Here is a 16,716-nt window from a genome sequence, read left to right on the forward strand (position 1 = left end):
ATAACGTTTAGTCACAGACTAACATTTTGTTGGACAACCTTAAGCTTTGATTACGACAGGCATTCACTGTGGCATCGTTTTGATCAGCTTGTGCAACATCACAACAATGACTACACAACATTTCTCCATTGTTCCAGAGTCCAATCTTGTGCTCCCCAGCGAAATTAAGCATTTTTTTTTTAGCCTCACTGATGTTTAAGTGATCTTCAATCACAATCATTCAAGATTTTTTTCAGACCACACTTGTTCCTCGAAAACATTGGTGGTCCTAGCTTGCATGGCGCCCTGAGAGCGCTCATGAACAAAGTCACTTTTTATGAAACTAAGTATTGGAAGTCCTATCTTTCTGCATAGAGTTACCCTATGATAGTAATCGATGATCAATAAAGATGCTGACAACAGCTTTCTTTGACTGAATATGAGCAGAAGGCTCTATTTAACTGGAGCAAGGCTGTGGTGAGTAACCTGAACCTGTTGTGGTACAATGTGAGGACCCCAATGCAAGACACTCAGGAGGAGGCAGGATGCTAATGATTTCCTCTGTACAGCCCAGTGTATTCTCAAATCCTCCTTACTGTACAGATACTTAACACAATGTCATCCACCGTGCTCGATAGAAACACAATCTTGCCCTATCTAGACCAAGGCATAATGTACAACTTAACCAAATTGCGGAAATGAGAGATTATTACTCTTAAAATCGTCAGTTTAAACGTGATTTTCATATTGTTACAATAATCTTTTTACATTATAACATAGTGTTTTATTACCTTGTGTGATCTTTATCACTGGATTGTATGATTTTTTTCATCATCTTAAGTACCAATCACTGTAGAAGCAGTGGTAGATTGGATAGTTGTAGTATTTGTAGAAGTTTACTGTAGGCCTTTTGTCTGGTCAATAGTCAGTACTGTATATTATCAAGACATTGCTCTTTACTAATTATGTCCGCTAGAGGGGAGAAAAGAGGCACATCCGCCTGTTCTTCCTGCTTCAAATGTAACTTCGTTGTATCTTATGTTGCATTCAATTGCTGTCAGAAATATTGGAGTTGCGATATGTATAACAAAAGGTAATATCATGAACATCACTGGCGCACATTTTTCTATTATTGTTAAACATCTTTTTATCTATAACTTTTTTATTTTTTTTAAATATAATCATATCTCCTGCCCACACACACACACTTCAGATGTTACATACATGCTATGAATAAGTATGACACCCATTTCTTAAAAAGACGAGCAGGCTAGGTAGTGGCCTGATTATTGCAAATTAGCGAACTGACTGAACAATCAGTTCCTGCCTATACGGCATAGGCGGATTGCCAATTACCAATATAATAGACTTGTGCTACATGACTTCTTAGAAGACCCGGCCAGAGCAGGGTTTGCAGAACTGCACTTGAAAGCAGCACGGTGAGAGGAAGGAGGCTGCAGCAACAAAGCTGTGAAGAAGGACCCTACAACAACTGCACGCGCCCGGCTGAGTTGCGGCGTTAAATGCGGTAAGTGTGTGTGGTGTGTGTTATTTTGACACAGAGGCAGTGATGACACAGCTGCCCGAGTTTTGTTAGTCAGGCTGCTTTGATAGATTTGGTTAAGTGAGAACTGACTTCCGCCGACCGAGACCACAGTGGGCGTTGAGGAAAGTGTCAAATAGCCTGCTTTCAATAGGGATTGTATAAACAGGAAGATCAGTTTGAGGGATCGTCATGATACCGAATTTACATACCGATTCATCTAGTTGCAGGAGTCAAAAAAAGAATGTTTAATGCGTGTTGCACATTTTCTCGTATTAGTGAAATTAGAAAGCCATCAACATCGCTGCTTCTTTAAGCCCACGCCGTGCAGCTTCCTGTGGGCTGCGGTTACAAGTTTTAGTCAGTCTTTCCTAATTTGCCATCCTAACGTGTAGACCGAGGACACAGATCATTAGATGGCCAGCACCGGAGACTACAATGGCTGCTCCCTTTGTGCGGGTCACTTGGGTTTGGTGTCAGTCTGCTTGTTGCCGTGGTTTCCTCCACAGTCCCACTTGGACCAATGACCACTGTTACCACCTGATACGCAAGTACCACAGCCAAGCGTATGCAGCTTTATGGCTGATGTTCCCGTTAGGCAACACAAACTGGCCTATAATATTGGGTAAAAGCAAAGAGATGTGAGCTTTCAATGTGGTGCTCTTTTCTTGGCAAGCACTGGTGGGTAAGTTTCCTTTTGAGAGGATATGCAAGCTCTCACAGTATCATCCCGTTGCTCACATGGGTGTTTATTTCCCACAAATAGGTACATTTGGTGTAAGCTATCTTGCAACTGCACACACCAAGGGTCAACCTGTCAGTGAACACACCAGAGAATCATCTTCTCTCTTCCTTTCCCCTTCCCCTGTGTAATTAGCTTGAACGATGTTTTATACCAATATTGTCCAGTCCAAATATTGCAATTGGCAATATTGTCTTATATCATATCAGTACTATAGTTATATATTTAATACCATAGTGTAAGTATGTAATTTGATCCTGCTTCATTTGTATTTCATGTTGATTGAGTATGCAGGACTGAGAGGCTTATACGTTGGCACTTCTTTACAACAGTTCTTGACTTCTCCCTTTGCAACACTTTTCAATACAAAAATAACATTATGTAACAAGTTCTAAGTTAGAAATGTAAGCACACACAACAGACCAGCCTACAATATCAGGTGCATTTCAGCCAGTCTGTCACTGGTTCCCTTCTTTTTAAACTCCAGAGGGCCAGCAAGTTGAGAAATAACACTGTCATAATTTAAATTAAAAAAAGAAAATACAGTCAGAGCAGTTCCTCCCAGGCGAAGTATCATTTGGCAGTTGGATGTTCCCTATTGTGAAAAATATTGCCTATGACAGCAAATATCGCATTATTTGACAATATCTGATAATGGTCCAAGTGTACTCTATGATGTCATGAAGTACTTTTCCCCTCCAGCTGCAGTCGGCAGGCAGCATTACAGTAAACAAACTCTTTTTTAATGCCAAAAAGTTCAAAAGTAATCTCTGCAGTGGCTTGTTCCATTTTCTCTCGTGTGAATATGTTCAGCTTGTCTTTGTTTTATATCATAGAGAATTTCATATTTTTGGGTTTTGGACTGGTGATCAAACAACAGTTAGTTGATTATGTTTAAAAAGATGATTAATGTACAAGGAAAATAAACATAAGTTGCAGCCCCAAACAGTTCAAAAAGACACATCAATAACTGTCGACAGTCTGTCTGTCTTCAAACACAAAGTGAATGACGTTAGCCAAAGTGTATTATATCCAGGTACTGTAAGTTTCTGGACATGCATGTACCCATGGCTATACAGGTGAACTACAAGGAGTTTTAACTGGTTATGAAACAGTCACAATTTAAAACACAAGTGTAAGATTAAAATAAGAGTGGTACTTGAATAATAAGCATACTCTCATTGATGTATTAATACATTGACATCTTTGAACGGGCACAGTGAAATGAAACAGAGAATTGAAAATAACACAAGGATGGTTCCTTCTTCCCTGGATGAGGAGACTGTCAAGTGAATTAGCAGACAATCATGTAGAGTTGCATCCACGCAGGCCATGGCACCCTGGGGTCCGAGGTCCCGAGAGGGCAGTTCACACTTGTGTGTGAACTCTGGGCCGACAGTTAATCAGTGAGGCCGGTGCCATCCTGCGCTAAACTGTCCTGCCATTTGGAGTTTAGGTCCTTTTGATGTCCTGGAGCCGGTGTCCTGGTTTGTTGAGAGCCATTTCACAACTCTCAGGGTGGGGTGCTGAAGGGGTCCAGTCTCCTGCAAATTAAAGCAGCACTGATAATCCTACATAACCAAACAGGACCATCAGCAAGAAGACTAGCTATTTATGTATGCTTATCATAGTTATTCTTAATGCATATCATTGGGTTTGATTCAGACTTATCTGAGTCGTATAAATAAGAAAATTTAAACAATTTTTTATGGTGGAGTGATGAGGATGAGCGTCCTCACAGCCTGAGTGAAGAAGTGTAATTTTGTGTTATTGCACTAAAACAAAGTTTCCTCTGTTTTTTTTTTTTTTACAGTTATTAATCTTAGATAACCTCAAATAGATGAATGACCTCATCACTGTATGCCCTATTAACAGCTGTGTTTGAAAAATTGTTCCTAAACAAATGCACACCTGGAATAATGAGCATCTTTACACACAAGGTGTTGATGCTTATACCATGTTTTGTCCACATGGTCTGCTAAAATTAACACAAATTGAGAGTCCCTTGCAGCGGTTTTAAGCTTTAGGTTTAATATGTTTGATAGTGATACTGCTGAGATCACTTTTATTCAGGGGCACATACTGCAGCAGGTGACTGTGACTGTCTGTGTGGTTGTTGCTGCAACCACATGGACAGGATCAAAGATAAGTAAGTGCCGAATGGTTTTGCAGTAAATCATTATACTATAAATGCTAGCAGTGAGAGAGCGTTCCAGTTGAACAAAGAAAAAGGTTAGCCAATCTCGGGGTCTCTTGAGTCTTGTACCACCCTCTTCTCGGCCATCACCATGGAAACCAGGTTCACCTTCACAATGGGGGAGTGTTTGAGAGGTCCAGCTACCACCCCAAATCCAAAATAAAAAGACAGGAGAATACATGGTGAACCTATCGGCTCTATAGAATGTTTTTACCTTCATAAATGGATTTGTTATGCCTTCAGTGGGTCTGATCCTAAAACAGTACTCGACTGGTTGTTGGTGTGCGGACCAAACAAGCCAACCAATTGTTGAGTCTCATTCCCAGGTCATTAAATGCTGACACTGTGGGTTAACCCTGAGCGTCAGAGTTTGAAACCAGGGAAAATGACACACAACAATCAACTATAATTCTCCAATTCCCACTGCGCCTTTTATGGTGCGCTAGACTTAAATAGTCTCGACATGCTCTGAAAACGCTGCCGTGTCAGCGACCCACTGGACAAACACTGTTCTTCCTGGTTGGTCAGGTGACCACAGACAGGTCTGAACATGCAGTCTTAATGAGATCAGTCAGGTGAGGAGAGAGCATATCATCCAGACCCAACAGGATGCTTTATCAGGCCTGCCGCTTAGTGACCCCACAACAACAGGTAGAGGTATTCTGCATTTCACAACTGAAAATGTTTATGTGCCACTTATCTATATTTGTTTATCTGGAACAAGTGTTTACTGGAAAAATTGTTTTAAAACTTGTATATATTCCTGGGTGTCCCTGGATTTTAAGTCTAAATTACAGTGCATATTGTAGCTATAATTATATTGTCTGTTTAAAGCTACTCTCAAATTACTCTGCAAGGCAGCTGGATCGGTGAGATCATGTGATCACATGATTTAACAAATCCATCTAGCATTAACATTTACATTTAGGGCATTTAGCAGACGCTTTTGTCCAAAGTGACTTACAATAAGTACATTTGTCATGCAAGATGGTGAGTCACTCTGCTTTCCTGACATTGGTCCGGAGTTTGTTCCACCACTGAGGCGCCAGAACAGAGAAGAGTCGTTACTTTGCTGAGTGAGCTTTGTCTGCTCTCAGTGATGGCGGTACCATCTGGCCAGCTGATGTAGTGGATTGAAGTGCGTGTGGTCTGACCAGCGTTTGGAGGTAGACGGGTGCAGTTCCGTTGAAGGCCAGTACCATCATCTTGAATCAGATGCGGGCTGCAGCAGGAAGCCAGTGGAGGTCACGGAGGAGGGGGCTCACATGGAAGAATTTGAGTAGATTGAAAACAAGGCGCGCTTGCCAGGTTTCAAACTATGTACTTGTGTCCAAACCATGGTGGTTCAACCAAATGCTGTTTCGATGAGTGAGAGAGCGTTCCAGTTGAACAAAGAAAAAGGTTCGCCAATCTTGGGGTCTCTTGAGTCTTGTACCACCCTCTTCTCGGCCATCACCATAGAAACCAGGTTCACCATCACAATGGGGGAGTGTTTGAGAGGTCCAGCTACCACCCCAAATCCAAAATAAAAAGAGAGGAGAATACATGGTGAACCTATCGGCTCTATAGAATGTTTTTACCTTTATAAATGGATTTGTTATGCCTTCAGTGGGTCTGATCCTAAAACCTCGACTGGTTGTTGGTGTGCGGACCAAACAAGCCAACCAATTGTTGAGTCTCATTCCCAGGTCATTAAATGCTGACACTGTGGGTTAACCCTGAGCGTCAGAGTTTGAAACCAGGGAAAATGACACACAACAATCAACTATAATTCTCCAATTCCCACTGCGCCTTTTATAGTGTGCTAGACTTAAATAGTCTCGACATGCTCTGAAAACGCTGCCGTGTCAGCGACCCACTGGACAAACACTGATCTTCCTGGTTGGTCAGGTGACCACAGACAGGTCTGAACATGCAGTCTTAATGAGATCAGTCAGGTGAGGAGAGAGCATATCATCCAGACCCAACAGGATGCTTTATCAGGCCTGCCGCTTAGTGACCCCACAACAACAGGTAGAGGTATTCTGCATTTCACAACTGAAAATGTTTATGTGCCACTTATCTATATTTGTTTATCTGGAACAAGTGTTTACTGGAAAAATTGTTTTAAAACTTGTATATATTCCTGGGTGTCCCTGGATTTTAAGTCTAAATTACAGTGCATATTGTAGCTATAATTATATTGTCTGTTTAAAGCTACTCTCAAATTACTCTGCAAGGCAGCTGGATCGGTGAGATCATGTGATCACATGATTTAACAAATCCATCTAGCATTAACATTTACATTTAGGGCATTTAGCAGACGCTTTTGTCCAAAGTGACTTACACTAAGTACATTTGTCATGCAAGATGGTGAGTCACTCTGCTTTCCTGACATTGGTCCGGAGTTTGTTCCACCACTGAGGCGCCAGAACAGAGAAGAGTCGTTACTTTGCTGAGTGAGCTTTGTCTGCTCTCAGTGATGGCGGTACCATCTGGCCAGCTGATGTAGTGGATTGAAGTGCGTGTGGTCTGACCAGCGTTTGGAGGTAGACGGGTGCAGTTCCGTTGAAGGCCAGTACCATCATCTTGAATCAGATGCGGGCTGCAGCAGGAAGCCAGTGGAGGTCACGGAGGAGGGGGCTCACATGGAAGAATTTGAGTAGATTGAAAACAAGGCGCGCTTGCCAGGTTTCAAACTATGTACTTGTGTCCAAACCATGGTGGTTCAACCAAATGCTGTTTCGATGAACAACCAGCAGCTATAGCCATGGTTTTGGTGAGTCAACCAGCAAGAGGATGTCAGTGTTTGTTTGGAAATTTCTCAAGGGGTTAGAGTAGCTGCTAGAGGATCAGTTATATGAGAACTGGATTGTTTATTTAATTAAAAGAAGGGCAAAGAATGATACTGAAGGATTTTTCAGATGGTCATGTTTTTGCTTGCTAAGAGTAGTGCTCTCCTACTGTTAATCTGATTGGTTGAGGTTGTAACAGCACCTTGCCAAATGGTTCCATGTAATAAACCATCTGGAGTGTCAGTTGAACACTCAAAGATACAACAAATATTTTTGTGTTTGCAGTAGATCAAATAATGTGTAATGTGAAAGATGTCATTTCACAGACATCACCATCAGCTCTGCAGTTCTACAGTGGTCTTTAGTATAGCCTGACTGATATTTATATTTTGAATACCAAACAAGCTTGTGTATTTTGACATTTTTTTGCACATAACCACATATCATAAATGTCCTGATGTTATGTTATTATTTAAAGATTTTGGATTGAGACTCAAAAATCTGCTTTTCTAACAAAAAACACCTTTTATGGTGAGTTTTATACAATACTGTTTTTACTTTGGAGTTAAACCAAACATTACACACTCCTTACTTGACCTGGGGCCTGTATTCCATCAGATACAAATGAATATTTCTTGTATACTCAAGGCCCCACACCTGTCTGCATATCATGTACCTTCCTGCTATACCGTAGGTGTGGCTACATACAGTGCCTAGCTATTCTACTATTTCTACTTCTCAAATCAGTATATTGACAGGTGAATCAGACAGGCCAACATATCAGTATAGCTCTACTCTATAGACTCTTTTAGCTCATAGTTTTGGCTTTACAGCACACCTGCTATTTGATCCAATATTCAGAATTTTTTCTGAGGCGTCAGGAGAGCAAAAACAGCTAAAGGCAAGTAAATATTGGACTCATTAGGTGGACAAAAACAGATGCCTAAATGAATGCTGAAGAGTTCAAAATAAAATGTTCAGATCTGGTTTGGGCCAATTCGCAGCATAAGATTTTTGGCCTTTGCCAGATTCAGGTATAGAATTTTATTTATTTTTTAGAATTAACTGAGAAATTCATTTCTTCTGATTATTTTCAAAATCAATCCGAAATATCAATTGTTTAATCATGTTGCATCCTAACATTTGAGTAGCTGATACCACTTAAAATGCATCTTGATAAATTACTTAAAAAGTTACTAATTTTAATAATTATTAAATAATTTTCTGCTTATTGATGTATTGTTTCAGCGCTAACTGATTTGGGTGTCTTGTTGTTGTTTGGGCCCACACAAGGCCAAAACTCATTAATGCAGCTTTAAAGCCTGTGTGTGTGGAGTAAAATGTCTTAATTAAACAGTAATTTATAATGACTCCTATCACATGTTTTGGTTTTAAGAGAAATTAAATGTTTAAATGTGTGTTGTGTATGTGTTGCTTTAGGTCAGAAATATTCAACATGTTCTGTCAAGTTGATAGTGAATATGTGACTCTTACACGACTTCCTCCCTATGTGATTACAGCGCTCCTGTGTGCCTCAACTCAGTAACATTATGTGTATGTTGTTACGAAAACACTGGACAAAGAAGTCAATACCACATAGCTTTAAGGTAAAAAAAAAAAGATAATGATAATAAAATCAATGAATATAAGAATTTGCATTTTATAAAACTAAAAGTTAGTGATTTTTTTTATTCCTTTAGTTGACAGGACCTTGCTACATTTCCTTTGTCCAATGGAAGCCAGTGGACACAGCCAGCGGTGGAAGATGCATGTCCCAGAGTTTAAACATAGCAGGAGATGCCAGAGTTCAAAAGACTGTGAGAGGGACAAGACAAGAGACAAAGAGGGGCCACACAAAAGTGTAACTATGGCACCCCCCAACTCCAGGTATCTGACAGATAGACAATATGTAAAGAGAAAGCCTCTGTTCTCTGCAGAACAACATGCATCCATCTTAAAGAAGACATATCCAACATCACAGGACAACACAGAGAAGGTGAGGAGAACAGAGAGTGAATGCCTTTTTAGAGGACAGTACTTAAGTTAAAATATTTCAGGAAAACAATCTGGATAAAGCCATACTTTTATCAGAAAAGTTATGACAAAGTTGTAAATGTATGAGAAAATATCACAACAATTGAGTTATAACAAGAAGGAGTCATGATACTACAAAAAAAAAGTTTTAAGTGTATATTTCAAGAACAACATGTTGATGTAATGATTGGACTACATGTGCATTTTTTTTGCAAATTCTGACTGTCCACAATATTGTACAGTTAAAAGGTCTGACATGCTCTCACCTATTTAGTAAAATATCTTTTAGAATTGAAAACGTTCATCTCTCATAATTTGATACATTGATCAGACAAGACTTTGTCTGTTAATGAAATTTTTATGAGCAAAAAGACTTCTTTCTACTTAAAACATATTGACTTTATTCTTGTTTTTTGTTTTTCTCTTCCTTTTAAATTCACAGTATCGCAAATATTCTTATACTGTCATGTTTACGGTTGCATTAAGAACTGTACTTGTTCCTTTTTCTCTAATGTGTGCAGGTTTTGCAGCCAAAATCCTCTTGTGATTCTATCTGTTATGCCCCTGTTGTATTTGAATTGCAAAACGTGTACATAAGTTTAGTATAGTATGTCTAAATGCCAGAAAGCCTTTTCTTTAACAGACAGATTAAGTCAGCCAATATCCTTTTTTTTAAGTCTTTCAGTTTTGTGCCTTCTAGGAGAACCAACTGAGTTTGAGCAGAAGAGAAGAACATCAGCAACACGCTGACATGGACTTGACTAGCGCAAGATCAGAGCTGATCCCGGAGAGTTTCAGCCCCCCTCACAGTGACATCTGCTTTCCCTCAGCCTCTAGAGAGGACCTCGGCTCACCCCTCAGTGTCTCAAAGCTTAGGACCAGGTTAAGCCATGAAGAACCCACTTTTGGATCACCTTTTCCTCAGAACAGCAGATCAGCTCAACAGAGTCTCTCAAACTCCGTTCTGGAGGTTCAGAGACTAAACCTTCCCCTGAGGCAGCCACTGTCCTCCACTGTTCTGTATCCCACCTACAGCCCTCTGTCAGGGTACTACAGGCAAGGCCACTCTCAACTCAGGCACAGAGGGAAGGAAGGAGAAAATGGGGGAGATACCAAACTGTTCTCTTCTAGAGGACAATCAAAAGGACACCCAATGACTCCCCATCAGGCGAACTACTGGGCCTGTGCCATCCATAAAACTTTGTCTCAAACTCCAGACTTGCACTCTGCAGGCTGGGACCCAAACAGGGACTACCAGGCCCTGCTGGATTACACCTACCCCCTGAGAGCCGGAGAGGTGGTCACTAAGTGGAACAGCTCCGAGCTGCAGGCAGAGTCTCTCCTCCAAACAGATCCAAACATGCAGGACTCAGGGATTGACCTGACTAACTTCTGTAGCTCTACCAGCCTGTCAGGGTTGGACTTTACTAGGAGCAGCACAAGGCATTCCAGAGAGAGAAGCAATGTTAGTGCGGGTCATGTGTCATGTGATGGTCTGCCCTCAAGTGCCTCGACAGATCCAGTGGTGTTGTCAAGGGACAATCTGGACGCCAGTAAATACAGAGGTGGACTGAATCGGTACAAAATTGATTGTCACCATTATCAACACCATGCACTGTCCTCTTCCACCTCTGCTGCTTTTATCCGCTCCACCGGTCTTCTTCCACAGTCCAGGTGTGTGTGTGCAGAGGTGGACGAGGAGTTCCATCCTCTTCCAGAGAAGCTGGAGGAGCTGCAGCTGCTATCCAGACAGGTCAGTGTTGAAGACACTCAGGGACTAGTTAGCATGTTGAAACCCATTCACAACAAATGACTCGTACATTGCTTTTTTTTCCAAAGAGTATGTGTTTAGATTGCATTCATTTTGGACACTTAACGACTGGTTAAAGGTGGGGTTGGTAATTCTGTTCAGAAGCATTTTTTATTGTCTTTGTAGAAAATCTTTAAACATCCAGACGGCAATCGAGATCTGAAAGGCTTTTGAAGAAAAGGGAGGAGAATCCATGGTCTGTAGCAGCGCCAGGGCTGTTATAACTTCATCCAGTCCATTTCAGAGGCCCGAAGATATTGTATAGACAGCCTACCTGTCTATCAGTCTTACCTGCCCAACCCTGCACTGACTCCCTCCATCACTCATTGTGTGTGACTGAACTACATGGCGCACTGCTGGATCTGTGTAGTTAGTGAGCTCATTGTTTACGAACAAGAATGGCAGAGAAACTATAGCCATTCTTTTCATTGGCAGCTGTATCTACAGCAGCTTGCACTGCCAAACAGAGCAAGAAAAGAAAGACCAAACAAAGACGGCTACAAACAAAAAGAAGTTGGACAGGTCAAGAGGTGAAACAAGAGTCAGTTTTTGGCTGTTGTTCATGGTTTGGGGGGAAGTGGCTTTGGAGAGAGACCGGGGCCAGATTTACTGGCTGAATACTTTACAAATCTAGTCTGGGCTTGGTGGTTTTTCAATCTTACCAACCCCAGCTTTAAAGTAGATGTTTCTTCACAGTAAAATGTCAGTTCACTTCACTTACACCAATGTTGTGTGATGCTGCAGTCATTTTTTTAGAAGGGACTTCTATCCAAAATCTCCTTGATGGTGCATTCGGAGGCCCCATTAACATCCTTGAATGTTAGCCTCCAATCACACTGATGTGATGTGGCACATTCTCAGTCTTCAAGTGCCCAATAAATGTTCAGTGGAGTTGAGATCAGTTGACTGTGGAGGACAGTCAACGGCAGTCAGGAGTCCTTGGTCTTCTTTGGTTTTTAAGTTGTTCTGTCTAAGCTTTGACTTTGACTTTTGACCAGACTTGAATATTCCCATAATGTTTACCTGTAGGTTTGAAACACTATGTTGCTTTCCCATTAATCTTCTTACAAACACCCTTCTGTTACTGTCATAAAGCTCTAACTTGGATTCATCAGTAACTGGACTTTTTCAGTCATCCACTGTAAAATTCTGGTATTTCTTAGCTGAACTCAGATGTTTGGCATTGTTTCCTCTCCTGGGATGTCTTTTAGAAACTGCTACTGGTTCACCACAAGGCAAACTTCTTTTGACAGTGCTTTTGTCTTATATTCACTTGCTTTTCTAGAAGGAAAGACTCTGAAACCTACTGTAAATGTTGGACGGTGGTGTGTGGCTGTTTTAGCTTGTGTTTGGTCCCTTTGTGCAGATGAGGTAGATGACAGCCCAGCTGAGCCAGACTGTCACAGCCAGTTTGGAGTCTCTGGGGTCAGTCACCACCTCCATCATCAACTCCTCCATCACCCTCCCTGAGAAACAGGAAGCTGGAGTCAAAGAGCCAGAGGGCATCAGTCAAGACACACATGAAGGAAAAGATAAGAGTGGCAGAGAGGAGATGAGTGCTGCTCAGACAGGTACTTACAATTAAAGTATTTGATAAGTGTTCATATTTTGGGCAAAAAACGCTCTCAACGGGTCAGTTCAGCAAAAGTACAACAGATCATAATGTCTCACTTTCTCTCTAGTGGTACAGTATCTCTGCATAGACAGTTTTTGTTTTCATTTGTCCAAGTTTAAGAGGTCTCTAAAGAACGATTGGCTGACTCAGGCTATCCTGAAAAACTGTTGCCAGTGTAGGGAAACTAACCCACCATAGCCGATCTATTAGAATCAAAGTTCAGGAGTTCAGATTTTGTTCAATTATTTTATTGTAGATTGAGCAAACAGTTAATTATGTGTGGTTTCCTATAAAGGAAATAAACAAAAGATATAATTATTTAAAAACTCAGGCTGGTGACTGTGCAAAGGAAATTCATAATGGTAAATTATATTTGATTTAATCAAAGGGCTGTTTGGTAAAACCATAAGTGCATCATAAGTGACAGTCAACCAACATTATCAGTAAATAGAGCACCCAGTGGACCAACCTCCCAACATATGTGATCAACAACCCAACAGCAGGTGCCATAATGTGTACAACACTAAAGTAAACATCACATCAACAAACAAGAAGTCATGACATTACTTACTTGTACACACACCATACTGAGGGACAAAAGATGGCTGTGTGGCAGGAGTTCAGCTATATAGGGGATAACAGGTGGCTTGATTAGGTGCACTGAAGTGGCCCATCCCCCAGAATGTACCATTTCTATGGGGGAGTTTGATTATCTTTTGAACAAGGTCTGTGTCTGAGATGTCTGCCCTCAGCAAAACACACAGTGGAGGTAATTGAGTTCAGTTTGTGGTCACTGAAACAAATGACATCTTCAATAAGCCAAAACTCCTTCTCCTGTCCATCAGCAGCTGATCACAGGGGCTCTGAGGCAGTGAGGGGAAGCTCTGGAGCCTGGCTGGAGCCTGTTGTAGAGGGACTAAATCGGCCCGGTCTCAGGGAGCTGGAGGCTTTGGTGGAGCAGCTGTGTGGTCTCGCCATGCCTTGCAGCCAAAGGAACAACCAGGAGAACCAGGAGCAAAGTGACTCCCTAATGCAGCACATCCAGGTAGAGACACCATCTGATCCGACATCTGTCTGTAGTCTGCCAAAGTGTAAGATAAGTCATTATGATGCAGTGGAACATACTGCTGTCATAGTAACACTGAGTGTTTTGCCTGCAGGGTGTAATTATTGTAGTTTGTGCACATTTTAAAGGCAGCTATCAATGCTGTGTATGTTCCAGGTGTTCTGTTCACACCTGGAGCAGCTCATCCAGTGGCTCTGTACAGTATCAGAGAAGATGGAGCTGCTGGCTGCACCCACTGTGGACATAGACAGTGTGAGGTCGTCCTTGGCTGAATACCAGGTGAGGCCCTGTATTACTACAGGATGAATGCAGACACACACTGTTCTGTACCTTCTATTCTGTGTCTGATAGAAAAGACACAAAAAGAAAGAATGAAAAAAATGTCATCCAAATTTGAGCCCCCCTTGTCTGTTATCCAGACTGAATGAAATGTAATCTTGGGACTTATTTGTATTCCTCTTTGCTGTTGGAGCGGCTGGAGGCATTATGTTTTCAGGTGATCTGTCTCATTCTTCAGATTTCTCACAAATGTCCACTTGGACTCATAAACTCACAAAACATGTTTTCGGCCATAACTCAAAAATGAAAATGTATTTGATAATTGTAATGTTTAACAGAGATATCTAACAGGATAAAATGAGGATGATAATGAAGTGATGACATTTTATCCTGTATATCCAAGAGGTCAAAGGTCAACTTCACTATGACTACATAGTGACTATGACTAGATTTTGGCAGTTATTCAATACCATGACTTAGGAACAAGAGTGAAGATTGTCACCACATTTCACATTTGGTCTAATAATTAATAAGTGACACAGCCTCTGGTTTATTAAATGCTAAATGTTGGCACTTAATGTTCATATTTACTCTAAAGGCATAGTGTTAAGCTAACAGAATAATGTGATGGTCTTGTTGTCAGAGTTTTCAAAGAGAAGTGAGCAGCCATCAGTTCCTGACCACCTCTGTTCTGCACACCGGACAGCTTCTCCTCAGCTGCATCAACACCACATCTCCATGTCAGTCTCTTACATTCTTTATGAGATGAAATCCTCTACAGTCATCTCATTGTCTCACCACAAAATCTTTTTGCGTTCTCTCATCCCTTCTCCAGTTTTAAGAGACACCCTGCTGTTGATCGAGAGGCAGACCGGAGCTCTGGAGGCCCACACAGAGCACTTTTTCTCCTCCATCCTGTCTGCTATGGACACCCTGACTCAGCCCAGTCCAGGCCAGAAGAGCGGAGAGGAAGACCTCAGCCCTGTTGGGGTCCAGGGGCTCACTTTATAAACAGACTGCATGATCCATATGTATATAAGTACATGATTTATTCCACTTATTTATTTCTGTTTTCTCACTTTCTTCCAAACATTCTGCATATTAATACAAGGCACTTAAGTTCCAAAATATGAACAACATACCGGTTGGATATGTATATTATAACATGATGTTTGTTTATCACTGTAATGGAGAGATTTTCAGAGTCATCAGGGAGGGTCAAACATTCAGAATAGAAGTCCTGCAAAAACCTTCTGGAGCTACACAGCAAATGAGTGTTGCAGCATGTTCCTAAACAACTGACAACATTAACAAACTATTCTATTCTAACTATTCTAAATTCTATTGCTCTACAACAACCAATCAAAGAGGCATCATGGAGCAGTTGACAGTGCAGCCAAGCAATGGTAAATTATTATGTCCCTTGAGGCTAACATTACTTGCTAGCATACTATTGTTGACAGAAACTTAAAAGCTCACCTCCAATTATTGCTGAAGAATAGAAATCTTTGTTGAACTCATCTCTCCACTCATCCAGACATGGAGTTTTTTTTACATTCATAAAATATGTCCCCAACTACTCCAGTTGTTTCAGAGAACGCTGCAACACTGTTTTGCTAAGAAGCTCCAGAAACGTTTTGTGGACTACGAAGCTTCCCCCGATTACAGGCACATTTTGCATTTCTGTATTTCTTTTATTTACGTGTCTCTTCTTCCTTTACAGACGTGGACACAGTGTACCATCTGACTCTGAAATGAAGTTACAGAGTCCACAGAGCAGTAGCAAGAACTCTGAATCGCCAGCTGGAGTATGCTGGAAGGATCTGATTTTTTTACAACTTCTTTCTCACAGGAATCAAAAACTTTTTAACTCTTTCTAAGTGTAACATAACACCAGCTCTTTTAAAACATATTTTGATCTGTTCTCACTGATGTCAGTGTTGTTTGTTGAGTTGGTCAGTTTACCCAAATCACAAAATAACATTTCTCTCTATGCTCCAGTCAGATACTTTTGGGTTTATTTGTCCAGCTTTGGAGATATCTGTCTCTGAGCCTTCTGCCCCCAGTACAATACCATAGAAGTGAATGTGGTGCTCACAATATTAAACAGTGATCCACCATAATATCTCTTTCTAGAATCAGTCACTGATTTTACTAAGATCTGCAACCTGGACAATACAACGTCAGCATTTTTAGGCCACATCCTGATACACCACTTATACATATCTTGATATTAGGAGAGCTCCTGAAAAGCACTTCTATTCATAAATGCTAGGACTGGGTGACAAAATTGTGTCGCTTTACTGCCATCCAGCCTTGAACACCAGCAATAAAAAGGACTTCTGCCATATCACCACAAAACAATATCCAACTGAAGACCATATATAGTCATTGTGATAACAATAAAATATTGATATATTGCTAAGCACTTATTCAAAGTACTTTCTTCCTAAAATAGCCCAAACTGTAGTCTCTGGAGACATAAACAAGGCTGGATTTATCCACTTTTTGTCATTTGGAAAGCTCAAACTTTGTACCATCATGTTATTCAATCAATGCCAGTAAATAAATAATATTGTTTGAAATCATGCCTCTTGTCTTGTGTGCCATATTGTCTGCTGTTTTGTATGCACATTCAGAGAGACTAGAGAGGGGGCTTCACTGACAATTCATGTCT

At 41.0% G+C, this 16,716-nt stretch overlaps 1 protein-coding gene and 1 long non-coding RNA gene across 2 annotated transcripts; one reads left to right on the forward strand and one right to left on the reverse strand.

Annotated features, from left to right (window-relative positions):
- The first annotated feature begins 1,367 nt into the window (after positions 1-1,367).
- On the forward strand, positions 1,368-16,627 carry cep68 (centrosomal protein 68). Its single transcript, XM_030442636.1, is given in 9 exon segments — positions 1,368-1,507; positions 8,756-8,842; positions 8,936-9,231; positions 9,970-11,022; positions 12,446-12,650; positions 13,540-13,739; positions 13,917-14,039; positions 14,683-14,779; positions 14,875-16,627. Coding segments are annotated over 7 exon segments (2,118 nt in total). The 5' UTR covers positions 1,368-1,507; positions 8,756-8,842; positions 8,936-8,967; the 3' UTR covers positions 15,051-16,627.
- Positions 3,272-13,379, reverse strand: LOC115597055 (uncharacterized). Its single transcript, XR_003987007.1, has 3 exons — positions 13,266-13,379; positions 12,387-12,560; positions 3,272-3,808 (listed from the first exon to the last, which is right to left on the reverse strand). It is a non-coding gene; the product is annotated as an uncharacterized LOC115597055 (long non-coding RNA).
- Positions 16,628-16,716: the final 89 nt, after the last annotated feature.

This window comes from Sparus aurata, chromosome 15 (genome assembly GCF_900880675.1).
Source record: "Sparus aurata chromosome 15, fSpaAur1.1, whole genome shotgun sequence".
Taxonomy (NCBI): domain Eukaryota; kingdom Metazoa; phylum Chordata; class Actinopteri; order Spariformes; family Sparidae; genus Sparus; species Sparus aurata.